Source organism: Syzygium oleosum, unplaced genomic scaffold (genome assembly GCF_021117445.2).
Source record: "Syzygium oleosum isolate NSW1041296 unplaced genomic scaffold, Sole_v2.1 Sole_v2.06, whole genome shotgun sequence".
Lineage (NCBI taxonomy): Eukaryota > Viridiplantae > Streptophyta > Magnoliopsida > Myrtales > Myrtaceae > Syzygium > Syzygium oleosum.
The window spans coordinates 3,685,145-3,711,254 of record NW_026607490.1 but is presented as its reverse complement, the minus strand read 5'-3'; the positions used below and the strand labels follow the sequence as shown (position 1 = coordinate 3,711,254).

The 26,110-nt window shown below is 39.8% G+C and overlaps 4 protein-coding genes across 7 annotated transcripts; 2 read left to right on the top strand and 2 right to left on the bottom strand.

Annotated features, from left to right (window-relative positions):
• Window positions 1-4,450: 4,450 nt before the first annotated feature.
• Window positions 4,451-7,269, bottom strand: LOC115683044 (proteasome subunit alpha type-4). The gene is made up of 2 exons (XM_030607441.2): window positions 7,127-7,269; window positions 4,451-5,381 (listed from the first exon to the last, which is right to left on the bottom strand). The coding sequence occupies exon 2, from the start codon at window positions 5,370-5,372 to the stop codon at window positions 4,623-4,625; it is 750 nt and encodes a 249-aa protein (XP_030463301.1). The 5' UTR covers window positions 5,373-5,381; window positions 7,127-7,269; the 3' UTR covers window positions 4,451-4,622.
• A 1,580-nt stretch (window positions 7,270-8,849) lies between these two features.
• LOC115682991 (hydroxyproline O-galactosyltransferase GALT3-like) lies at window positions 8,850-9,743 on the top strand. Its single transcript, XM_030607369.2, has one exon. The coding sequence runs from the start codon at window positions 8,850-8,852 to the stop codon at window positions 9,741-9,743; it is 894 nt and encodes a 297-aa protein (XP_030463229.1).
• A 140-nt stretch (window positions 9,744-9,883) lies between these two features.
• Window positions 9,884-13,110, bottom strand: LOC115682992 (uncharacterized). The gene is made up of 5 exons (XM_056312109.1): window positions 12,959-13,110; window positions 12,680-12,839; window positions 12,390-12,521; window positions 10,606-10,793; window positions 9,884-10,241 (listed from the first exon to the last, which is right to left on the bottom strand). The coding sequence occupies exons 2-5, from the start codon at window positions 12,736-12,738 to the stop codon at window positions 10,030-10,032; spliced, it is 591 nt and encodes a 196-aa protein (XP_056168084.1). The 5' UTR covers window positions 12,739-12,839; window positions 12,959-13,110; the 3' UTR covers window positions 9,884-10,029.
• A 2,594-nt stretch (window positions 13,111-15,704) lies between these two features.
• On the top strand, window positions 15,705-25,598 carry LOC115666585 (uncharacterized). 4 transcript variants are annotated; one of them, XM_056312309.1, is made up of 16 exons: window positions 15,706-16,061; window positions 16,159-16,242; window positions 16,647-16,720; window positions 16,808-16,841; window positions 17,217-17,275; window positions 17,932-18,046; window positions 18,138-18,175; window positions 18,276-18,373; window positions 18,554-18,609; window positions 19,099-19,378; window positions 19,661-19,776; window positions 21,153-21,209; window positions 22,962-23,027; window positions 23,349-23,423; window positions 24,568-24,700; window positions 25,179-25,598. In XM_056312309.1, the coding sequence occupies exons 1-15, from the start codon at window positions 15,789-15,791 to the stop codon at window positions 24,628-24,630; spliced, it is 1,488 nt and encodes a 495-aa protein (XP_056168284.1). In that variant the 5' UTR covers window positions 15,706-15,788; the 3' UTR covers window positions 24,631-24,700; window positions 25,179-25,598. The 4 variants fall into 4 exon arrangements, with proteins under 4 accessions (XP_056168285.1, XP_056168286.1, XP_056168287.1 ...); XM_056312310.1 differs by lacking the exon at window positions 25,179-25,598 and having other exon boundaries at window positions 15,705-16,061; window positions 22,962-23,059; window positions 24,568-24,699; XM_056312311.1 differs by lacking the exons at window positions 22,962-23,027; window positions 25,179-25,598 and having other exon boundaries at window positions 15,705-16,061; window positions 21,153-21,192; window positions 24,568-24,699.
• Window positions 25,599-26,110: the final 512 nt, after the last annotated feature.

Here is a 26,110-nt window from a genome sequence, read left to right as displayed (position 1 = left end):
CATACACGTATACCCGGCCCTTCATTTCCACCAAGTGCATGTTCGAATGTCCCTCACCCCGTAGACATGAATCTCCCGGATGAGGCATAAAACGAAGTTTGCTCTCTCCGGTGCTAAAGACCATGATGGAATGCGAACACGGGGCGACATACCTTCCTTCCCAACCACCAACCAGTGAATACGACCCTTTACGCCAGACAGGGCTTCTCGTTCTCTAGGACGATAAGGAAATATCCCGACATCTTTCCACGCTGCTGGCCCTAGACCGCCCCCATGATACAAGAAGCCATTGGGAGTTTCTATGTAAGAAAGCAGCCGATATTTGTTCAAAAGCGAATGGAGAAAGAAACCGCAGATCGAGCCTTCTTGCTGCAACACGATTCGCTCCTGCATGACGGGGTTGAGAATCTCATACATAGATGTGGTGCAAGTCGCGATGAAGATAAGCAGTCCGTCACAACAACCTAGAAGACGACATACTCTGTCAAGGATGGCTATGCGTCGCAAAGCCGGTAACTTTGCTCCTCCGATCGGTTTCTTCTTCACGGAGCCCCCAGTCGAGAAAGAACAAACTGACCTTGTCACAACGCAGGCGCAAGAAGAACAAGGAGTACATGACAGTTACCGAAGAAGCTCTTTGTAGATGCACTCGGGTGAACTGAGCCGTCCCGATCAAAGCACGCCGCCTTCTGCATACTCTTTTTGCATGGCCGAGCTGGTCGACTTCCAGTCTGCCGAGCACATCCACCACGACATCATCCGGTAAGGTTCCAAAGCCATCCGGCTCCTTGCCATTGGACACGCGCGAAAGCCACGGGAAGCAACGAGAAACCCCCATATGCATCACTGTGAGTAAATGAACAAAGATGTGTTTGATCCAATTGCGCAAACCGACCATTAACACAGTCCTCTGTATTCTGTAATGTCTTAAGCTTCGCAAATTATTCAAGCGTTGGGACATCTAAGGTGTTCCTTCTGATCATGAAACGGAGAGAATTTAAGCACGCGATGCACAGTACTGGGCATGATTCAGATTTCGACGAACAGAAAGGAAACAAACTGGCAGCATACAATTAACTGAATTCAGTCGAAGCTTCAAAATTTTTGGAAAGAAATAGAAAAAAAGTTGATATCTTTACTAGTTGGACGGAAATCGCCGTTGAGAACGAGAGAGAGAGACCGATCGGAGAGAGGAAAACAGAGACGGAGCCGGAGAAGGTTGCACTGATTTTCCAAGATTTTGAATCTTAGCTTGGATTGCACCAAACATGAGATATGATTTTTTACAATCCGAAGGATATTTTGGAGGATTTTCGATTCCACCTTATCCTATCATTTCCTAATCCAAATCCGGACGATCAAATGCAGCATAATTGATTATAATTGAGGAGCGGGGGAATCAATTATTGAATAAGAGATGGACGGTTGTGATGAGCTTTGATGGCCGATTAAGGGGTCCAGATAAGAGCTTGGAGGGACTATAATGAGATAATGATGATCAATTGATCAATAAGGTATGAGATAATAATGGTCCGGCGATAAATAATAATGAGATAGTCATGTAATAAAGTCTAACATACTCTTATCATAATAAATAGAAATATATAGAAATTACACAATTCTCTCTTTCGATCTTTTTTTCTTATCTCAGTGGTTGAAATCAAATAAATAAGGGACTTTTGTAAGAGAAACACTAGATGTTCACCGGCGCATTGCGCGACTTGTTATAGAAAAATAAAATCAAAATGGAGCATGAAACATTTAAGCATAAATGTAATAATTTTTTAACGTTTCGTTAGTTATAGAAGGCACATATAAGACTAAATTATCACATTGTCGGCCAAAAACTTCAAATTATCAAAGTGCAAACAACAATTAACTAGTATAAAAGTAAAAATATACAAACATAATATAAAATATTTCGTAAATATTATAGTATCTCTAAAATGCATATTAACAATGGAAACTTTTATCAACTAACCAATACCAGGAAAAACTTCAAATTATATGCTAAAACAAAAAATATTTTTTTAACACAAATGAGTTATAATTAGATAATAAAATAATGAGGCCAGAGGAGGAGGTATAATAAACTAGTCGACATATGTCTTGCTACTTTCGTTGAGAAAGCACCAAGATTTTTTCATACAATGAGGAGAGTCCAATTCTAACAATGTACAATTTGAGATGACATACTTAGAGAGGGAAAAGTGTCAAAAAAATCCTAAACCTATGTCAATTTAGTCTTAAACATTTTAATTGTGTCAATTTAATCCTAAATCTTTTGACCTAGTACCAATTTAGTCCTTCTGACTAATTTTAGCTAGATATTGCTAACGTGGAGGCCGGCCGGCCTACGTGGTACCGCCGGTGCTGACGTAAACAATTTTTAATAATATTTTAATATTTTTTCTGATTTTTTTCTTTTTTCTTTTTTTTCTTTTTCCTTTCTTCTACATTTTGCCGGTGACTAGCCACTAGCCATGGCCGGGTGGGCTAACCTCACCTAGGTGAGGGTTGGTGTTGACCACAGGCAAAGCCCGGTCGACCCTTGCCTGGGCTAGGGTGAGCCCTAGCGAGTGCTCCCCTTGCCAGATCCGGCAAGGCCGTCTCTCGCCCAAGCCAGATCTAGCGAGATCGACCATCGCCGAGGCCAGGGCAGCCTCGCCGGGGCTTGCTCTCGCCCAAGCGAGGGTCTGCTGGGCCTCACCTGTGGCAGGCAATGGCGACCCTTGCCACAAGGATGGCTGGCCATCGACAAAAGGAAGAAGAAAGGAAAAAAAAATTAGAAAAATTAATTAAAATATTGAAAAAATTATTAAAAACTATCAACATCAGCGTTGGCGGTACCACGTAGGCCGGCATTCACTTCAGCAATATCCAACCAAAATTAGACAAAATGACTGAATTGGCACTAGATCAAAAGGTTTAGAGCTAAATTGGCACCAATAGGTTTATAACTTTTCTGACACTTATCCCCACTTAGACTAACAAAATATTATGTTACAATATATTCGGCCTAATTCCCTAAAAAACTCAAACTTTAGGTCAAGTCCCAAATTTGCCCCGAACTTTTTTTTGTATCAGAAAAAACCCCAAACTTTAGTTCCAGTCTCAAATCTGCCCCGAACTTTTTTTTGTCTAAAAAAAAATCCCAAACTTTAAGTTTAGTCCTGAAATTTGTTTTGTGTAAAAGAAAATCACCAAAATTCAATTTATTTTCAAAAATATAACCTCGTGATCTAGTCTCAACTTGACGCGGCACTTCCATGAAAATAACAAATCCACATCAACAAAGTAATGGAGCTTTTTTTTAGACAAAGAAAAGTTCGGAGCAAATTTGGACTAAACCTAAAAATTAAGTTTTTTTAAAATGAGGTGGATTTGTTATCGTCCCTAACTTTCATGTCCTAGAATGGTTTTATTTTCAAGAATTTCAACAATTTTATTGAGTTGGATTTGTTATCGAAGTGAAAATGTGATGTCAGTTTGTACCTATCGCCCCATTACTTTACTGATGTGGATTTGTTATCGACGTGGAAGTGCCACATTAAGTTGGGACTGGATCACGTGGGGTATATTTTTGAAAATAAATGGAAATTTGCTGATTTGTTTTACACAAAACAAAATTCGGGGCAAATTTGGAACTGAACTTAAAGTTTTGGATTTTTTCTAAGACAAAAAAAGTTCGAGGCAAATTTGGAACTGGACCTAAAATTTGTGATTTTTTCTGAGACAAAAAAAGATTCATAACAGATTTTGCACTTGGCTTAAAGTTGGGGTTTTTGAAGGAATTCACCCCAATATACTCATATAGATTGAACGTCGACACCGAAAGAAAAAGTCTTTACAAAAGCCTTCATCCACTATTAATTTAGCGATTGATAAAAGAGGGAGTACCTATAGCGACGTGAGCTGATTATTGAGATTTTTTTTTTTTTTGGCAATACACGAAAGACATTTTCAATGAATATTTTTTCAGAAAGATCTGGTCGGATCGATCTTTACTGTTAGAACATTGTCTTTTCTCGAGTTTTGCGGCTTAAGTAAATTTACATGTATTAATATGATATACCTAAAAGTTTTCTAAACACATAAATATTGATTAATTAATTTGCATTTGTAATGTTTCTTGACTTTATAAAGTTTGCACAATATTGTAATTTTTCAAAGAAAAAAAAATGAAAAATAAGCAGCCCCTCAAAAGAATTACATTGTGCATTTTTCGACCAAGAAAACAAAGAATTACATTGTGCATTCATGTAATAGCTCTCATTAAAATTGACATGACACAGATTCAACATTGTGCATAAATGAAATAGCTCCTCATAAAAGTCCAAATGGCACAGGTTCAAGTCATATGGAAGTGAAGGTGCCACTGCAAGCAAAGCAAGCACGAACACACCACAATAGAAAAAGGAAAGAGAAAGTAGGGAAAACCATGACAAAATGCCAACAATAATGTAAACTGGATCGAGAGCTGAGAGTGCTAATTGAGAGAGCCATAAGGACAATATCACGAAACAGTCGTTGCAAGTCTAAATTCAACAAAGGTACCAGAGAACCACCTCAAACAGCCCCAAAGTATAAATAAGACCCGAAATAGTCCTTGATAGAGCTTTTTACGCCTCCGTAGAAGGCTGCGCCACCCCGAATTTCGCCAAGAGCTTGTTCAGAGACTCAGGCGAACAGACTTGGTACTTCACATTCCCAGAAGGCATTAGGAACACTTCGGCCAGCTCAAGCTTATCGGAAGTAAGGCTAGTGCTGTCCATAGTTTTACTCAGCACCTTCAGGGCAAGCTGGATTGCCTCCTCTCGGTTGATCTCATCCTTGTAATCTTGTTTCAGGATAGACTGTGCAGCTTGGTTATTGGCACCGATTGCCGCAGCTTTCCAGCCACCATAGTTTCCGCTTGGATCACTCATGTAAAGCTGGAAACCATAGTTCTTGTCCCATCCTGCGAACAGAAAAGAAACACCAAATGGGCGAAGCCCACCAAATTGTGTATAGCCTTGCTTAGTATCGCAGAGTGATTGGACTAGTTGTTCCACAGGCATTGGCTCCTGGTATGCATATGTGTACCGTTGAGCTTGGACTCTAGCAGTGTTGATTAAAATGTTGGCATCAGACATAATTCCAGCAACGGCGCATGCAACATGATCGTCGATCTTGTACATCTTCTCCGTTGAAGTTGAGGTTTGCAAAAGCTTGGAAGTAACCTTCTTTTCACCAACCAAGACAACCCCATCCTTAGCTAGTATCCCTATTGCACTCCCAGCATTGCCAATGGCCTCCATTGCATACTCAACTTGGTAGAGGCGACCTTCAGGGGAGAAGATTGTCGTGCGGCTGTCATATCTCCGAGACATCTTTGGTAACTGCAAAATACAGGGAGAAAAACTAAATTAGAGAAGACGATTATGAACTCAAATAAAGAGATGAAAAGGTTTGTTTTGGGCAAAGTATGGACAAAAATGTTCTTCAGCGTCTCTTGTCATCCCCTTGAAACTGTGGCATATGAACATTTGGAAGAGTGAAGGGCACAATGAACCTCCAAGAAGACTCCACCAAATGTCTATTGGAGAGCAAACTACCAATTGTTACCCTAACAGACGTCAAGCGCGATGATAACTACACTATGGTCACAAGCAGGCCATATGTGAAGACGAAGTCCCTAGTATGGAAAATCTCACTTCGAGTATCCGTTATTCCATTTCAAATTTCCAAATCTAATGTAACTTAAAGCGATTTAAAACTTTCAAAAGAAAAAACAAGGCAACTAACCCCAAGGCGTATAGTTATCACATCAAAGTGGATGGAAGAAGAAGCAATTTCAAAGTATATTGTATAGAATCCTACATTTTCAGATCAAGGGTGCATAAATGATTATGTAATTCCAACCCTAAGTATGTATCACTTCATAGCAAGTACAAATGGAGATAAAAACCATCGCACCCAACTAGTGTTAGTCACGTAGTCAATCAAGTGAAACAAAAGGCACGTGTGACAGAGATGTGTTTCATCCCCAATGTTTTTCTAGAGAAGATATCAAGCCTACAAACAAACTTTTATATCAGAAGGATGTACTTAGGAGGATCGGTATTACTTTTTGGAGCTTTTCATTGTCAAAGTTCCCGCTAGGGCACAATTTCATTGTAAATGAAAGAAATACGATATTGCAAGGATGATATAGAGAAAGCAAGATCCAAAGTACCTCACAAACATGTTAAACAAACAAAACCAAGCTCAACCTAAGTCACGAAACGAGAATTAGCTAAACCAGGCAGCTGAAATGGTTCATCAAATTCAAGTCTCGTCACACCACAAGGAGACCTTGTTCAAAAGAAGATGATGTATCTCGATGTCATCACAGATTAAGGAGAAAGACTTCTCAAGCATTTTCAGCCACAGAAAGAGACTAAGAGCCGATCAAAAAAATGCTAGCAGGAACTATCGCAGCATGGCCATATGCCCATTCTACCTCAAACCTCACCAACTAATCCAGGCGACAAATGCTAAAAGCAACTGAGGGTAAAAACACACAGTCAAAATTCAAAATTGCTTCCAAAGAGTACTTGAAATTGTCTAAAATCGCCATGTACAATCAATATTAACATGTCAGTGTCATTCGGCTTCAACGGATAGAAGTTAGCCCATATCGCGCGAGCGCCAACTCAGACATGAAACTTAAAAATCTGCGCCCAACCAAAAATCACCAAAAGACCCAAGCATGCTCCACAAACTCAAAATTTTTCACGGCAAGAAAGTTCAAAGGTTTGAACTTGACAACCTAAAAACCGAATCCCCCGAGCACAATAGCCCCAAAATTAAGCCCCGAAAGTCCAAGAATCTACGGCACCGAACCCACAAACCCGCTAATCTACACCTTCCTTCCGCAATTCAAGCATAATCAACAGCAGCAAGATAGTCGCAGCAGCCGCGCCGCGGCCAAGCCCCCAATAATCCCCCACCCTCGTCGCACCACCCTGAACACTACAGAGTTCGCGAAACCCTCCACTACAGACTCTTGAGATCGAAATCAAGCAAGCGGGGTACGGACTAGCCCTCGATCCTGCATCCCCTATGAGGTCGCCAAACCCTAGACAGAGAGAGAGAGAGTTACTGCTTGCGAAGCTCGGCGACGGCGACGGCGACGGCTGGTTGCCTGAGATCACGACGAGATTTGCAGCGGAACAGGGCTTCGCAAGCAACAAACGGGAAGTGAAAGTGCGAGGGGGAGGGGGAGGGGGAAGGGCAGGGAGGGGAGATTATAATTCCGTTTCTTCGGAGGGTGGATTGTTGGCAAAGAAACGTGGGTTTGTCCGGGATAAAATTGCAAAAAAAGAAGAAGATATCAAGAATTTCTGGAAAATTATGTATGTATGTATGTATGTAAGGGTAATCGCACAAATAGCTCTTGAACTTTGGCTCAGTGTACAACATCATCCCTCAACTTTTGATTTGTTCGATGTGTTCCCTGAATTTTATCCTAGTGAGCAATGACGTCCCCGAACTTTTAATTTGTTCAATATGGCCCCTGAACTTCTGGCACATGTTCAATCCGATCCCTGAACTATATGAAAATATTCAATATCATCCTCTAACTTGAATTGATGGAAGGGCGATGTCGAAAATATTTTTATACGGCTCGAGAGATAGATTATACATGCACCGAAAGTCTAGAGACCATATTGAATAAATTAAAATTTTGGAAACGATATTACGTATTGAGCTAGAGTTCTCTGATCATCTGTGTCATTTCCACTATGCATGCATATGTAAGTTCTCTGCCTCCTTATCTTTTTCTTCTTTTTGGACGTCGGATTAATTATACACCTGAAAAATGACACCCGAACAAATTTCATTATTCCTTGTTTAGAAAAGGTTTATAGCACAATTTTATCGTTATTTAATTTGGTCGTATTGGCGCGAAGTGTTGCATGGCAATCGTGCATCTGAGGCGAAGCGTCGCATGGGAGAGTAAATAGAAATTAAACGAATAAAATATGCATTTCACACTTAAATTTTCCAAAATTTAGTCATTAATGAAGTGCTAAAGCCGAAATGAGGTAAGTGTTGAAAAATACATATGTGAGATGAATTCTTTTTTATCCTTAGTTTTTACAAATCTATACTCAATAACAACAAAAGATTAGGGATGATAAATCAAATGAACCAACACTTATTATTATTTGATTATGGTTCATGTGACAAAACTATGTAACGTGTCTTGTCATGTGACAATTATAAAAGTAAAGTGAAATGTCACGCGACCTAGGCGAGTCTGCCAGCACTAGATTTGGCTTGCCGGTAGCTAAATTTGGCCTCGCTAGAGTCTTGCTAAAGGCTTTCCGGTTTGGAGTTTCTTTTTTCAATAAAAGCAAAAGTGTTTTACCAAATGACATTTAAACTCCCAGTACACTTTAAAATTATAATTTATCATGCACTACTTACATTTTGAAAAACCTTTTTAGCCCTTGCATTTTCCCAAAAACTTTTCCAAAAAACCGAACCAAACGTAACCCTAAGTATCCCATCCACTCATAGATGTCTAGCAACTTCTGATTAAAACTGACTGCTCCTTTGGGTTTGATAGAAAGGCCCTTCTTGCTGGAGTATCACGCCGAGCATGCTACTTAGGAACGACATACAATGAGCAAAGCAGTAATTGCAGGCTCTTCGTTCACATGCAGAAGCAAGCATGGAAACTTGAGCAGAAATGAGCACAACGTGAAGGGTATCTCATATATACCATCACATTATTAGCACCTCTTCTGAACCTGTTCTTGTAGGACTCGTTCGTTTCCCTTGTGGATTGTTACACCCAAATGATCGGCTGGGACCTAATGAAGCAAAGGAGCATCTTCCTGGTCATGCTGAACTCCTCCGTCATCCTCGCCGTCTTCGTGATCTTCCTCGTTCTGCTCAATGCCCCGATCAGGTTCCTGTTTACAGCTTCGCCCGAGAACGCCTTTAAGGTCGATGAAGCGCTGGCTACAAGCGGCACCCGGTTCAGCCTCCTCATCGGGGTTCTGACAAGGCCGAACAATTACGACCGCCGCCATTTCCTTCGGCTAGTGTACGGCATCCAATCGTCTCCTGTAGCCGAAGTACAAGTCAAGTTTGTGTTCTGCAGCGTGACCAATCCCGAGCAGAAGATTTTCTTGGCGCTTGAAATCCTGAGGTTCAACGACATAATCATCCTCAACTGCACCGAGAACATGAACTTTGGTAAGACCTACACATACTTCTCCTCGCTCCCCGACATCCTTCCGAGGCGATTTGACTACGTCATGAAAGCCGACGACGACGTCTACATTCGGCTGGCTCAGCTGGTGTCATCGCTTCAGCCTCTGCCAAGACAGGATTTGTACTACGGGTTCGTGCTCCCTTGCCCGAGCATGAATCCGCACGAGGGGTACATGTCCGGGATGGGGTTTGCATTATCCTGGGATCTTGTTGAATGGATTGCTAGTTCGGAAATTCCTAAACACGATACATTTGGACCGGAGGACAAGTTGGTAGGAAGGTGGCTGAACAAGGGGAAAAAGGCAAGGAACAGGTTCACAAGCAAACCAGCAATGTATGACTATCCAGGAACCAATGGAAGGTGCTCTCACGAGCTTGTTCCAGACACAGTGGCAGTTCATAGGCTCAAGAGATGGGATCGGTGGTTACGTGTGCTGGAGTTCTTCAATGTTACCAAAGAGCTAAATCACTCGAAACTTTACAATTTGTGAGTTTCCCTTTTGCTTATTCTGATTGTTCAGTATATCTTCTGAATATGTAAGTCGGGATTTGACTTGCCTCATGCACATACATTAAACAAACGAAAGAAAAAAGTAAATGAGCCTATATTGAGTTGCAGAGAAACTTGCAGTCACGATCTGATCGCTTCAGCCAAAATTATTGCATCAAATCTCAGAGTTGCCAAAATGAATTATGTAACACAAATCGATCCATCGCGATTTGCAAAACAAAAGCCTCCCAAAGAGTTATGAAGGGACGCATACAAAACCGACAATCTCAAGCGCTAGCAGATGACTTTTGCGTTTCTCCATGCTTCTGTTCTGAGGATGAGCAGCTCGTGCATGCCTCACAACCCGGAGGACGAAAATCACCCGACAGACTTATACGAAAAGTCCGCTGCTTCTCTTCATTTTCAGGAACATGGAGGAGTGCCTCCATGGCTAAAATTTCCCAATCCCGAGGACGCAGAAAGGACAACCACGTGTCTTCTGCAATTTTCCAGTTAAGGCAATCAATTTTGGTATACAGCTTACGGATAGGATATAGCAAAATGTTAAAAGAACAACACTGCAACACACACTCATTCAATTCGAACTTTCATAAGCGATGTAATTTGGAAGCGCAGCTGCTATTGCAGAACCACATTTATACGCTTTCAGTTATTATGATGTGCCTAAACCATATCCAGGTCTAAAAATTGAAAAGGCCTTGATTAGGAAGGATAGTAAAAAGATTAATCTAGCAATCACATCTCAGGAAAAGTAATGGCACCTCTTTTCTCATCAGAGATAATGCAACAGCACCTAGACAGGAAGACGATGAGAGTTCATTAGTTCAATAGAACATACACACCTCCATTTCTGACTGCTTTCAATTGGAAGATTCCATTGCCTTGTGGACCGGATACAGGAAATGTGCAAGAAACAGAATGCCTCTGGTGAGCAACTGCTAGAGATGCATTGTACCAGGGACCCTTCTTAATCGGTTCCCCAAGGGCATCTACGATTGCCTTGTTCTTACTTGCTTTATCCAGGGCCTTACTAAATGAAATTGAGGCAAAGACCAAGGAAGTGTTAGAAAAATCTCGATGAGAAACAAACAAAGTGATGACTAATGGTCATTTACACTACTTTACCAATAAGTAGCAAGAAACAAAAGAACAAGCAATTTAATGACAGATAAGGAAAAGAATACTAACAAAATATAATTACTGCCTAGCAGCATAGAGTATCGATCTTAAATGAACTTGAGTAGCTTGAGGTATAATAAGCTTGTAACTGAAAAATAGAAAGCCAAATTGGCAAAAACATGATCCCTGTGACTAGCCAATCATATATGAGAAAAGTATGACAACCTTTGTTTTATCTTGCTGAGATTTAAAGGACACTTTCGAATTTTGAATTATAAAACTCCTAGTGTCAATCTTGTCAACAGGGTTTGCACTTCTATGTTTAGGAATTGCGTTTCTTGCAAGTATTCTCAGAGACTCAATTTTTGGCTCCCAAGTGAAGTTTGACAACCATATATATGATTCTTGATGAAATTACTCATACGTGTAGTTTGCAGTTACTTGAAAATTGGTCAAGATTCATTTGACTCGTTAATTTCTTCCGAAAATGGATCTTTTAGCCATGCTGGATGTTGAGAAATAAGTGTTTGTATTCAAGCGTCGCACAGAATCCCTGGTCACAATGTACCAATCGAGATAATATAAGACTTGACTGGATTTATTTTAGGGATTTCAAGGATTTGACTTCCTCATTAAATTGTTTTTGGATAGAACTGCACATGTTCCCAAATTTTAAAACCTACAAAGAAAGAAAAAGATCATGGAAAAGCCCTCTTCACTTGTAACCAGGTGGAATGGCCTTAAAGTGAAGGACGAGGTTAATATGAGTATTTGTTAATTATTTTTGCATAATACCTTCTTTGGATTTGCCAAAAATTTTCAGAGTTCAAGAGTTTTTCCAAGAGAGCGATATGTTGATCTGCTTTTTCTAATTCTGCTTCGTCAACTTTACTAAAAAGGCTATACCGTACGTTGTGTCAGTTAATACATACCTCGGCAATCATAGAACCTGGTCATGTAAATCAGGAGTGTATTTTTAGTTGCTTTGTGCACTTACAACGCAAAGATATCGCAATCAAATTTCCTCACTGAAGCTATACAAGATATATATGCTAATAGGATCAAATGTTCGGTCTTATGTATATTAACTACTCATGCCAAGCATGGCAACAAATGATTTGAGTCGAGATCATGAGTGAAAATGCAAAATAATTGAAAAGCATTAAGCCTTGACAAATTTGCGCTCCACCTGGGAAAATCTTTAAAGCACAAGCTCCCAATTTATTCTCTTTTGGGTATGTAAAGTATAGTGGGAAATATAGTTCTCAAGTAGAGCCACATTAGCCATGAGATTTTATAAGTTAAGCACATGAAAGCCAAAGGCAACCGAGTTCTCCCAACCCAATGGATATCTTTCAGGCTCAATCTTCACTAATTACTACATCACAACCATGTACCTATGTTAACTCAAATAATCAAATTTCCCCCTGCTCCGGCACCTCCACATTACTCATTAACATGAAGAAGTTTAACCCAAGAAATTTCTAAAGAAACAATGAGAAACTACCTGCTACAGGCATTATAGATAGCAAGATCGTCGAGAGCGCTCAGAGCGACACCGCCCGTCACCGTGATCAGCACGAACGACACGGCCTTTCGAGCGAAACCGCTTTTGCCCTCATTCGAAGGCTGCGCAGAACTGCGAAAAACGCGGGCATCGAGTAAATTTAAGCCACCCAATTTAACAGCTATAATCCATCACCTACTAAACCAACCAATGCATCAAAAACAACACGAACTGCCAATCTATGCAGCAGAACCCTGAACGACTGACAAACAAATCAAGAACCACCGAACCTGGAGTACAGCGATTTCGGGGTATCCTTGGCGACGGAAACTACCCTTCTGGCTAGCATTTCTCGCACGCCCCGCCCGTCTTTCTCTGTCCGGCGTCGGAATCCTCGTCGGAGCAGCAGGTTGAACGCTCCAGACAACGCGGGACAGATTCTCCGGCGACCTGGTTCAGGAATTTCGTCAAACGGGTCAAGACCCATCACCTAGATTGACCCACCACGCCTACTGAAAGCAACCCGGAAACGAGAAGAGAGAGAGAGAGAGAGAGAGAGAGATGGAGACCTTGAGGTTGGCGGAGGTTTGGCGTTGCCGCTGGCTGCTCAGTGCGAGCGGAGGAGAGGGGAGAAGCTTGAACTTGTCAAAGAACGAGGAGACAATTTGATTGCGTTCCGGGGCTCATCCCGAAATGCCCATTTTGACCCCCCAGATTTGCTAGTTCATGTCAATTTGCCCCCAACTTTTTCGGTAGATTTTCTTTAAAGGCCCCTATTTCTTGGCTACACTTGGCCTGTCGTTTGTGCACTCTTCCTTTGACCTGATTTATTAAGCAAGATTACGTACCTCTTGTAAATAATAAAATTACATTTATGTCCTAGATACACTGCCATAATTGCATTGTTGTCTTGGACTTCAATTTTTACCCTTGCCTTTTTTGAATATGCAGGTCAATAATTGCGAGCTTTAATTGGAAGGATACGATAGTTTAAAGTTGGGACTCAGATGGCATCCGATTGAAAAACTCTTTTGCTAGCCGAATATGGGTCTTTACCCTTCCTCAGAGCTGGAAGAATAAGACACGGTGACATTCCAAATACACTAAGGACAGCCTCGCCCCGAACGGCTTCGTCGGCCTAGCACGCCATCGCCCTCTCTTCCCTTGGCTCTGAGTCTCGACCCCACGGTGAATCGATCTCTCCATCTCTGCGTATGTCATCTTTCTTCCCCTCTTCTTTGCTTCAATCTTAGGGTGTGTTTGTTTTTGGTGAAAGTGTTTTCCGGACTTTCGGTTATTTGATTCTCCGAAAATGATTTAGTCAATAGAAAACACTTTCCTGTCAACACAAATATAATGTTTAATTTTCGGAAAATGAATTCCTGGACGTGAGAAGGGGAAAACACTTTCCCCTTTTTATCGGGTTCTCTCTCACCTTTGGTCTTCTCAAGTCTCTCCCGCCTTTTCTAAGGTACACTTGCTCTTCCTTAGCTCATAATTTAATTTTCGAAGAGAGAGAGTCACCTGCAATCCGATGGGGCGCGATGGCAAGTGGTGATGACGATGGAGACCGATGAGGATTTAGAAGAACACGTGTAGGAATTCGGGTTTCGTTTTCATTTTGGGGGTTCAAATTCTAGATTTACTAGATTGATAGAGAAAATCGGTTTATTTAGTAACATTGACTCAATAAATTAATTTGAAAGTGAGGCACACTAGTGCAAATTGTTAGTTCAAATGTTATTGATGATATTAAAATCATTTTCCAAATGTGATCCAAACACCAGAAAGTGTTTTTAGTCACATATCACCAAATAAAGGAAAAAAAAACAAATTTTCTGGAAATCATTTTCCTTAATCATGGAAATTTTCCTCAAAACAAACACACCCTTAGCTGTATTTCGCATTGCTGCCACCGTTGACGAGGATGATGAGGCTCGAAGTTGGCCGCGCTCAATAGATCTCGTTCAACGCTGTCAATTAGGGCTCGAAAATCGAGCACGAGACGGCGAGCTAGATTGGAATAACAAAACCAAAACAGAGGACCCTTAGCTGTATTTCGCATTGCTGCCACCGTTGACGAGGATGATGAGGCTCGAAGTTGGCCGCGCTCAATAGATCTCGCTCAACGTTGTCAATTAGGGCTCGAAAATCGAGCACGAGACGGCGAGCTAGATTGGAAAACCAAAACCAAAACAGAGGCCTCGGTAAAGTGAGTTAAGCCGCGTCTGGAGCATGGCGTCACACGAGGCCTCTGTCGGTGTCGCTCGATTGTGACCGGCGTCCCCGAGTTCCTCCGCATATTTCAATTCCAAATATTTGGAGAGAGACGATGAAAAGAGAGAAAGAGAGGAATACCGGAAATATCCGCGAGGGCAAAGTTGGAAGAAAAAAATCTTGTTAAATGCTAGAAGGCTTTTGGAAGTCGTGTTACCAAACATTTCGAATTTGGCACCCGCGCTTCCAAAGGAATTTGGAAACGCTCTCTCAAACACACTATAGAACTCACTTGGAATCTTTTTTTTGTCCCGATTAAATTTAGCTAACGACATCCGTTCACATAGCTTATACACCGATAGAGAATTATGTCTGTCCCAAAAAAAGCGAAGGCAGGGGTGTGCAGAAGCATCAACACAATCTAATCACGCATATAATTGAATCTGATGTCTAATCGTGTATGTTCGTTCGAACAAATCTCTCAAGCCGGTTGAACGTCCTTTATTATACACGTGAAGTTGGAAGCACAGGGACTAGATTGAAATGCTCTTCTAAGTTTAGGAAAATTCTATAATTAACACAGTTTCAAATAGTTTTTTGGGAAAATGACACAGACAGTCCCTGAACTTTGACTTAATGTGCAATTTGGTCCCTGAACTTTTAATTTGTTCAATGTAGTCCCTGAACTTTAACCTAATGTTCAATTTGGTCCCTAAACTTTTAATTTGTTCAATGTGGTCCCTGAACTTTTAATATGTGTTCAATTTAGTCCCTGAACTATTTGAAAATGTTCAATGTAGTCCTTCCATTAATTCAAGTGCAGGGACTATATTGAACATTTTCATATAGTTCAGGGACTAAATTGAACACATATTAAAAATTCAGGGACCACATTGAACAAATTAAAAGTTTAGGGATCAAATTGAATATTAGGTTAAAATTTAGGGACTACATTGAACAAATTAAAAGTTCAGGGATCAAATTACACATTAAGTCAAAGTTCAGGGGTTGTTTGTGTCATTATCCCTAGTTTTTTTCATTTTAGTCCTCCATCAAGCCGCGAATATAAATTGTCCCCGCGGGGGCTATTCTGGAAGATCGTGAAAGCGTTCTCCTCCTCTTCACTTCCGTCTCGCTAATGCTCACGGCGAGCACGCGTCGATCGACAGAGGGGAAACCAGCATGTCCGAGAAGAAGTCCGTCCTCGATCACCGTCACCTCGCGGCGGCGGCGGCCGCCGGCGAGATGAAGAAGGACAAGGAGAAGGCGAAGCCGCCGTCGCCGGCGGCGGCGTGGAAATCGCTGAATCGGAGCAGCCAGAGCGGGAGCGGGGAGGAGCACGGCGGGGACGGCCAGGGATCCGACGGCGGCAGCGGCGGCGGCGGCGGCGATTCCTCCCTCCCCGCCGTCAGGTTCTCCACTCGGAACGCTTCCTCCAAGTACGACTTCGTCAAGGTTGGTGTCCCGAGGAAGGCGCGACGCGATCGTGTGCGAGTTCGGTTCGGAAGAGGAATCTGGATTCTCACTCTGCTCCGGTGATGTTTCTTCGCAGGTGAAGGTGTGGTTAGGGGATAATTGCGATCATTACTACGTTCTCTCGAGGTTTCTCCTCAGCAGAATGTTGACCGTCACTAAGGTTCTTCTTCACTTTTCCGACTTCGACGTGCTGCTAGTTCCACATTTCGGTGCTTTGGATGTTTAGCTTTCCTAGGCTGTAGCAGCCACTGGATACAGTAATCCTCTGATATGAGCTCTGGTTATGATGCTTGAGAGGCATTTCAGCGTGCTAATGAATTGATTTCCCCTGCATTTGCGTGCTCGTGCTGGTAAAGAATGGGATGATGAGCCAATTTTATGAAGAATACTTCTAATTGTGGCTTGTCTGGTTAGCAGTTGGCACCTTGTGTTTAGAACATTTTGCAATCTTTGATCCCCATTCGCATTGGTCCATTCTTGTATTTTCTATGTTTTAGATGAAGTAGTAGTGAAATATATTGAAGCCTGGAGATTATTAAATGATCTTTACGGCATCTGGGTCAGATTCCAAATCATGTTGCCATCAAAATCGCCCTCGAACTGAAGAAGTTGCTCATAGACAACAGCCTTCTGGATGTGTAGGTCTCTCTCTCTCTTTCTGGGTAGGGTTGCTCTTGCACGACAACATAATTGTGCCACTTCTTATTTCGAGTTCTGTCTTGCAGCTCTCAGTCTGACTTGGAAGCTAACCTCTTCAAGGTAATTTATCCCTTTTCTCTGTATTCCCTGGTTAGGGTTTTTTCAAGAAAACATCTAAATGGAAATTTGACATTTAGATCGAACACATGCCATACATTCCTAATATGCAGATGAGAAGTACACGAAATATTCTGTCTTGATGAAAGAGAGATGTTAATGGATCCACCTGAGCTGATACCACATAGAACCTGTTCGCTAGTCATATATATATATATATATATATATATATATATATTTGGTCTGTTTGCTAGTCATATGTTAAGGAGTCTTATGTCTCGATTTTAATAATTAATTTGAAGGAATTTTAAGCTTTAATTTGATTACTATCACTCTTGAACTCTACTTAGTTTCCTTCCGTTTTGCTTTTTTATGCAGCTGATGGAGCGGCGGGGTTATGGAGAGGAGTATATAAATCGTTACAAAATGATGACTAGGTAACTAAGCTCTGCTAGAATCTGCGTCATCTCCTGCCCAACCTTTTCTTTCCAAAACATGTAGCAAGAGTACAATTGACCTGGTCCTTTGTTCTTGAGATGATATGAACAATAAAAGGGGGCCATTTTCTTTAAGTGTTTTTGTAAAGTAAATGCAATGACTTGTGGTTGAGAATTGAAGGGTGAATTCATGGCTAGAAAACTCTCTATATCTTTGACCAATTTCTATATAGTTTTCATGGCGTGTGAAATGCATGCTGTATTGCAACATGTGCAGTGCATCTCAATGAGTACACAAGAACCATATAACTGTTGTTCTGAGACTTTCTTTGTGATGTCATTGTTGTTTAGAGTTTGTCAAATATAAGTAAATGGCAACATGATTATTTTCCTTGTGCCTCTCACTTTCTTTCTCTTATTTTGTTTTATGTGTATTTAGCTTCTGATAATTGACAATAACGAACTTTGAAGGTTAAAATATCCTATTTCTTCTTTCTGTGAGTTGTTTCTGGTTAAATATTTCCTCATAGTGAAAGCAAGCTTATTTAAGAAGATGTTGCTCCACGGAATTGTAAAATAAGAGTAAATTTCTCAAAGAAAAATGTCAGGAGGTGTCATGGAGTTCATTCTAAACCTGGGATTAATCCTCTTTCCAGATTTCATCATCAAAGAGTGCCTTTGGTTATCCTAGTGTGTGGGACTGCCTGTGTTGGTAAATCTACCATTGCAACACAGCTTGCTCAGAGATTGAATTTGCCAAATGTCTTACAGGTAATAACTTTCCCCCTCAATTTCGTGGAGTTTTCTATGAAAACAATTTGTCTCATAATTTTCTTTCTATTTCGAAATTCCATACATGCAGACGGATATGGTATATGAGCTTCTGAGAACCTCAACAGAGTATGCTTTCGCCTACCACTATGCTTTTGTTTTTGTTTGGCATGCTTTCAGTTGTGAAATATCACAATGAGCTAGAATCTCATGCAAAATTTACTATTAGTGCACCACTAGCATCCACTCCTGTTTGGGCACGAGACTATAGTTCATCCGAGGAGCTGATTACAGAATTTTGTAGAGAATGCAGAATTGTTCGTAAAGGTAATCTCTCTGATCCCTTTCTCAGCTTTTTCTACAGTTCTATAATTTTGTTCGCCATTACCAGCAATTTATCATACTATACTCTACATGAATGTCGATAGCTATTTTCTGCTCAAAGTTTACTTTCAGTTCCATTTTAGCAAGTGGTCGTAATTTCTGTGCTATTAATCGATTCTCCAGGCCTTGCTGGCGATTTAAAGAAGGCAATGAAAGATGGTAAGCCAATTATTATTGAGGTATGTACGTATTATCATTCCTTTAAGGAATTCTTATTGTCACTTAATCTTTTTGTGCAATACCGCTGCTTACAAGACCGTAGGAGAATTGCTATAGATTAGATGTCAAGCATGTCAAGAATTGAAGCTTCTAATTTGAATGCAAAACTGCAAGCGAATTATTTCTGTTGGTTGTCATGAGACATTGAACAGAAATGGGACACTCTCTGAATGCTATTTTCAAAATTTGATAGTATAGTGAGCTTTAAAAAGAAAATGATAGAATAGTGGAGCTTTCACTCTAAAACCAATCTTAAAGTTTGTTCAGTGGAATACATTCTACCTTCTAGTACACCTTCTTTCTCCACTGGTAATGGAAAGTTGTGATACCCCAATCCTTTTTTTTCTTCTCTAATATTTTTCTCTTGAGCTCTGTTTTAGCTTGTCATCACTCCACTATATTTTGTGCAATTTAAAATTCTGTAAGTGGTGCTTAATGTTTGCTATCAGGGAATACATCTGGACCCAAGCATTTATTTAATGGACGACGAGAACAAATTGCCTGGTGATGATCCAGCAAAGAGAAAAGAGGCAAAACCCTTACCTGTTACATCAGATGGTTATACTGCCACTCAAATGGAAAATAATCCTTCAAGTGTCTGTAGTAGTCATGATGAGAGTAGCAATAGCTCTCTTGGGCAAGCGAACTTTGAAGAGGTTAATGTTGACCAATTGCCTAAAATGTCAGTTTCTCTGGAATCTATGCACCTAGGTGGAAAAGTCACTGAATGTAAGACCCATGTTTCATTTCATCTCTGCTTTCATTTTCTCTATCCTCTCTGCCGATTTAAAATTATATCGCCTTTCATGGGATCGTGGAAAGAAGTCCTCCATGACGTTTGGTTCCATATTCTCTCGTTCTAAATTTGTGCAACAAGATAAAGACTGATTCCATAGAATAATCGAGACATTCATTCATGTTGATGGCAATATGCCTAAATCTATTATATTAAAAGATACTGCTATTCATGTTAAACTTTTCTTATTTGCCTTCTGAATTTTGCAATTCCAGGTCAAAATGTCAAAGATGCAGAGGAAAATAAAACTATGGTGACAAGGAAAGAAAAGTCTGGTGCTGAACCAATAATTGTTCCTATAGTTCTAAAGATGGCAGAATTTGAACATAAGGTTTGACAGCCTGTTTCATTCTCTTTTTATTTAATATTACGAGCAGTTTGCTAGTATTGTTGCCAGAATACAGTTCAGTTTATGTTTGTTACTTGCTGTTTTGCTTTGGCCTGTAAAAGTTACAGCTTGTTATCAGTGCAAAACACTTTTTGGACACCAGATGTCTCATCCTCATTGATCTAACTTGTCTTTCTGGAACTAGCAACACTGTTTCTGACGTCCTTTTGTTCCCTTTCTTTTGTGCTTTTAATTTACTATGCTGCCTTTTTTTTATGAGATACAATCTTTATTTACTTCTCACTCTTATTTTCCTAAAGATCATATAAAATTCTTACCCCTGTTTGTAAAAGATAAACTTATAGTGCTTATACAATCAGTCATATTAGAGGATCAGTATTCCAGAAAGCTTAAGTTGTCGGGAAACGGGCTGAGGATGGACATATAGCATATGCTTAGCTCTCTCGCGTGTAAGTCAAGTCGTACAAATAAATCCCTATTTTTGGACATAATCATATTGAGAAGACAATATAAAACTCAAATAGATAAAATAAAATTAAGCAGCTGCTAGGATTGGAAGTCCTATGTGTGCTCTGATGCATGTTAGGCGATTTTTTTTATTTAAAATTTTAGCTCACTGGAAAGAAGCCACAATGTATATCTACCATATTCTTAGCATCATGCAACGTAGAAGCAGTGAAAGCTAGTATCCCAGAGACAACTCATGTTTCATACATGAAGAACATGCCACAATGGTTAATATATCAACGGAATTTGTGCATTGACTGAAGGCAACAGTTTGAAATAATTTTTTTCCCAATCTCTAACCTCTTATTAGTCAAAGAAACTTCGACCAAGTGTTATATGTCAAGAAGTTGGCAGAATGGTAAAAATACTAAAGGGATTTGGTGTATTATAACATAAGGCAAATATTTGGAACATCTTTTTGCCCTGCTCCCTGAGCCTTTGCCAGTGTCAAGACTATTTCAAAAGAATCAAAAGAGACTTCTCTTCTGGGAAGAACTTGTGTTTGTTTCTGTCAATTATAGCCATTTTAGGGTTTGTGTCCACTGAGCAATTGCGGGCTGACAGGAAGATGCTTGCTAGTATTTGAAGTTCTGGGTTAGCATTTTTACCGCTTTCCCTGGAGATACTGCTGATGGAATAGTTTGTTATCTTGGTACCTCTTAAAAGTATTTATACACAAAAGAATTTACTTGGTTACAGGTCATTAGTTCTCCCAAGCTTCTGGTATATCAGTTACTAAGATGGCTATACCAAATCAGTTATTGGTTGTAGAAGTTTACAATACCTGTGATCTTGATATGTTATTTAACATCTAGTTTTTACATATGTCATACTGATTCGTTTGTCTGCAGGCATTACTGGAGGAATGGATCTCAACACGGACATTTAGTGGTAAATGTCTTATTGAGGTATGACAAATGACTTCTTAAATGTTTGTTTGTACAAAAGTATAATATGAATATGCATCTAGCTGATGAGTAATGGTGGGACATGAAAGTACCTATCTGGGTGTTCTTTGAAGATGCAATCTTGCTAGTAAGCATAATGAAAAGGAGTTTCTAGGACAAAAAAGATATCCTGTTGAAATGTCCGGGTATCTATTTGTGATGTGTAAGGCTAACATGTCACTTAGCTTTACATCAAAGAGTCTGTGCGATTGCTGAAACATTCAGTGAAGGCAGAGAAATCGATAAAGCAGGCAGCTGCGTCCATGTGAATTTCTGTATAGGGACAAATTAAGTTTTGGGTGATGAAGGTACTACTGGGTATGAGTGGTAGCAAGGAGTGGTGTGGGTCATTTTTGTTGTGAAGTGTGGCACACCCACAACATGTGCATACAGTGAAACTATCGTATCTGGCCACTATATCATGCTCATGTGATGCATGGTTCATATCCAATTTTTGTAGTTAAACTTAGGTGATAAACTTAATGGTTATTCATCTTCATAGTTTTGCATGACAGTTTTTTTTTTTTTTTTTTGTGTATTATGCATTGGTTTTGTAGTGATGACCTTCTAACTTTCATGTCTTTGACATTGTAAAGTTTTAAAGAAATTATTTCTTTATTATGATTTTTGTGTACTTTCATGCAATAATTATAGTTTTATTGGCTAATAAAAATTAGATGAATTGTTGAGACTATAGTCAATTAGTACCAGTTTATCATTAATGCAGTGTAATTAATACACGATACAAGTTTATAATGTTATATATAGTTATTTCTTGCTGCACGGAAATATAGATTTAAGGGGAGAGAAACCATTTACAATGAATTGTGGATGGTATGGTGTGTTGTAGTATAAAAAGCAGCTTTCCTTTTTGTACGTTATTTTTGTTTGATCTAAAAGATTGGTACTAATGAAGATCCTCAGATAAAGAAACTCTGGAGGATGTCAAGTAACAAGGCACAAATATAATATGAAGGCTATCGATAATTTTTTTGTAGGATAAACCATAACATTAAGAAAACTAGACTCATTTCAATGAAGTCAATATGGCTAACATTAAGCAAAATTGCGTTTTCATTACTGACATTTTCTTGTAATTGTTCTTGATGTGAAAGGAGAAGACTGCAGGCATATTATTTAAGTCCTCTTTCCGTGAATTTCACATGCTGTACATCTTTCAGAAATGGCCTTTAAGTTGTAGTCGTTGGACATGTTTCTCCCCTCTTTTTGTTTCTCTTGAATGTCAAACTAGCATCTGTACCTACTGTTTGATTGTAGTGAAGGTGATAAAAAAATTTAGACGACCTTGAAGGTGGGAAATGAAAAAAAGATTAACTTGAGAAGTATCAATTAATTGAATGGTTTGTCAAGTTGATGCTTCGTTGCCATTTTCTTGGCCTGCTAATGTCTCATGTCTGTTTATCTTGTTGCCATGATGACACACCTTCCGTTTCCATAGCCTACAAATGGAGTGTTAATTTGCCAATCCTAAGTCAATCCAATTATCTAGTTGATGCAGTATCGGCCTTCACCCTGGTTTAGGCATGCTGATATCTATTGTTCTTTAGTTTGCTGTTGTTATGGTCAATTTCATATCATGAACATTTTGTTCTGTAACTTTGTTCTAATGTTCTTTACTTCATTTGTTACTGCTTACTGGATGTTTGCACCTTCATGTTTTGTCTATGTGACAGTTTTTTCTGTCCTTTGCAGGACAAGGATAGGCTGATAGGCAACTTAAAAACTATTCAAGATTATCTTTGCTCGTTTGAAAAACAGGTTTGCAGATTCATGAGTTACTGTTAGTAAAAGTAGGTGCTTTCTACTCTTTATTCCTATCCTATATGTGTTTTGACCTATAATCATGGCTCTATCAAGCATAAAACTCTTTTGCTGTCTAAGCTAATCCTTTAGCACGAAACTTAAAGAGACCAAGGAGTTAATTCTTTTGATGGTATGGTTCTTGGTGCTCTTGGTTAGAAAGGTCACATAGAGGAAGTGTACATGCAAACTTAAAATATTTGAAAAAGCTAGAGAAACCGCTATTCTATATTTGTTCTTGCATTTTTCTGCACCTTAATTCATTTTGTTCTGCCACAGGGTTTGCCGGTTGTCAATATATCTGCAACAACTTTCCCGCAAACATTAGATCATCTTCATAATTATCTTCTTGAGGTATTTTCTTCATAGTTGCCTTCTCATGTAGAACAGTGAGGTCAGACATATTGCATACACTTGGTAGCATGTTCACGTGCATGATGCACAAAGTAGACAAGATTTTGTAGTGACTGTGGTTGGTGGACGTTTTGTTCGGTTTGCAATATTCTCTTTTGAAGAAGCTGAGTGAATATGAAAAAGGTTTCAACAATTATATTTCTTTTGCAGACTTGGAATGAAATCTTATCTTAATATACGCAATGATATAGCTGGTGATGTCATCTTCCTAAGAAAGCAGTTGACTCTGGAAAAAGTCACAATTAGTAGATTATATCTGCAGCCTATGAATGAAACTATAAGGGTGCGTTTAGTAACCATTCTGTTTCCAGAAATAATTTCTTCTCAGAAATGATTTTTTTTTTTTTTTTTTCTCGGGAACAATTTCTGAGTATTTGAAAGTGTTTGGTAATTGCCAAAAATTTCTATTCCTAGAATAGAAAAAGAACAGAAATGCTAACTGCACAAAATATTTTGAATTTTTTATTATTTCTTTCTCTTGTTTTCCTTTTTTTTCTTATTCTTCTTCCTTGGCCTGTGGCTGGTCTCCAGCCATGGCCGGCGGCCAGCCACAGGCTAGGGCCGGCGAGGGCGTTGCGGCCTGGGCGAGGGCTGCCCCCGTAAGCCGTGAGGGTGAGGGCGGCCCTTGCCTAGGCCTCGAGGGTCCAGCCCTCGCCCTCGTCGGCGAGGGCTGGAAGAGGGCTGGAAGAGGCCGAAGACCAGCCACATGCCAAGGGAGGAGAAAAAGGAAAAAGAAAAATTTGTTTCTGTCTTGATTCTTTCCTTTGTTCCCGGAATCAAGAGTCAACTTTTTTTTTATTCTTAATTTTGTTCCAAAACTATTCCTGGGAACAAATTTGTTCCCGGGAACAAAAAATTTATCAAACGGATTTCTGTTCTTTTTTTGTTCCCGGGAACAAAAGAATAGAATCCAACACTGTTTGGTCAGTTACCAAACAGCTCCTAAATATTCAGACTCGTGCTTCTATAATATTGTTGAGCTTGGGAACTTGCGAGATACTATTATTGGTAACTTTTGCTTCAAAAGAAGATCATTCTGAGGGCCTAAAATTTTCTCTCTGCTCATTTCAATTCCCCTTTGCAGTGTATTGAGCAAGGTATTTCATCATCATCGAGCAAAAGTGGCAGGCACTCGGTGGAAAAGTAGTTAGGGGTTCGATGATAGTTTGAGCATTTTCTGGTGTGAAAGTCTCTTAACAAAAGATGTATGATAAAAGGTAAGTTCGTAATTTCTCCTTTTGTTTTGGGTGTGTGGGGGGAGGGGGTGAGAAAGCGCAAAACGGTCTACATTTCGTCATATTATTCTTGCTGCTGTCATTGCTATTATTTTATTGTTGCCACTGTTTATGTTAGCTATGAGTGCTAAGTATGAGGGATGTTGAGGGATCGTTACCCTCAAAGATGCTAACATCTAGTTCCTGTTCTCCTGCGTTACCAATATTATGCCATTCAGGCAGTTCCCTGACCAACCTATTTTTTATTGTACTTTAATGTGCATACGGCAGAAGAAAGTTTGAGATTTAGTGAAGGATAGAGCTATTGTGTTGAACACATTTATAGTTCTTTATTGTTCTCACTTGATTATTGCATGTCGCATGCTATCTGTGTTACATCTACCGTTTGGTAGTAGCAGAATCTAATACTTTCGTCCCTTTTTCAATCTTCGATTTTCAAGCCATCTAATTTTTTATGCAGGGAATGTGGTAAATACCCCAAATGTGTGGCAATGTGAGAGCAATCCGATAAACAAAATGTCCGAGACCGACTGAAGTAGCCTCAATGCTGCACAGGAGGCTTTCTACAGGTAGCAGATTGTTTTGAAATTTTTCTTCCACTTTGCCCATGGGAAAGCTTAGGCAACGCGTCCTTTAGAGGCGATAGCAGTTGAATTTGTATCGACACAGAAAGACACGAGTGAAAACTGGTGCGCGCGGTTTATTCTCCTCATTCTCATCGGCAAGTCAACTGAAGTGATTCTGGGAAATGATTGATTGTATGAGTGCTTGGTTTCGCATTATGGTTTTTAACCAGTGAATTCGGCATGCTATGCACGATATGATGAAACAGTCATAGTCTTAGCTCGAATGGTTAGATTGCATGGTGGTGTTAAACGTTTCTCTTTTCTTTTCTTTTTTAGATTTTACCTTAAACATTTTACTTTAAATGCGTATCATTTAACTTTTTCTTAACATTGAACTGAATTGTTCAATTCTCTCTGACATATACAAATAATGTGCAGGCTTCTCAATTATTATTTTTTTTTTTCAAATTCGAAGGAAAAATTCAAATGTGTTTTCCGAGTCTGTTTATTATAGCATTAGGAAAGTAGCAACACGCAGGAAAAATCGGATCATCCGTTTGGTGGCTTCGAGGATCGAATCAAACCGATGGATGCGAGCGAGCATTTTCCTTTTTGTTGGAGCAATCAGAAATTAAAAAGAGTAGGGTTTCGAAATCCGAATGCAAAAGCCGGTCGAAATGTACATCACATGGCTTACTTAAACGCACTATCATTAACCGCGTGATCGACAAGTAGAATACGTTTTTCTCAGGCGCCGCGACCGGCTGGTCCGCCCGGGGGTGGCACAGAAGCGCGATTCGGAGGGAAAACTGGAACGGTGCTAAAC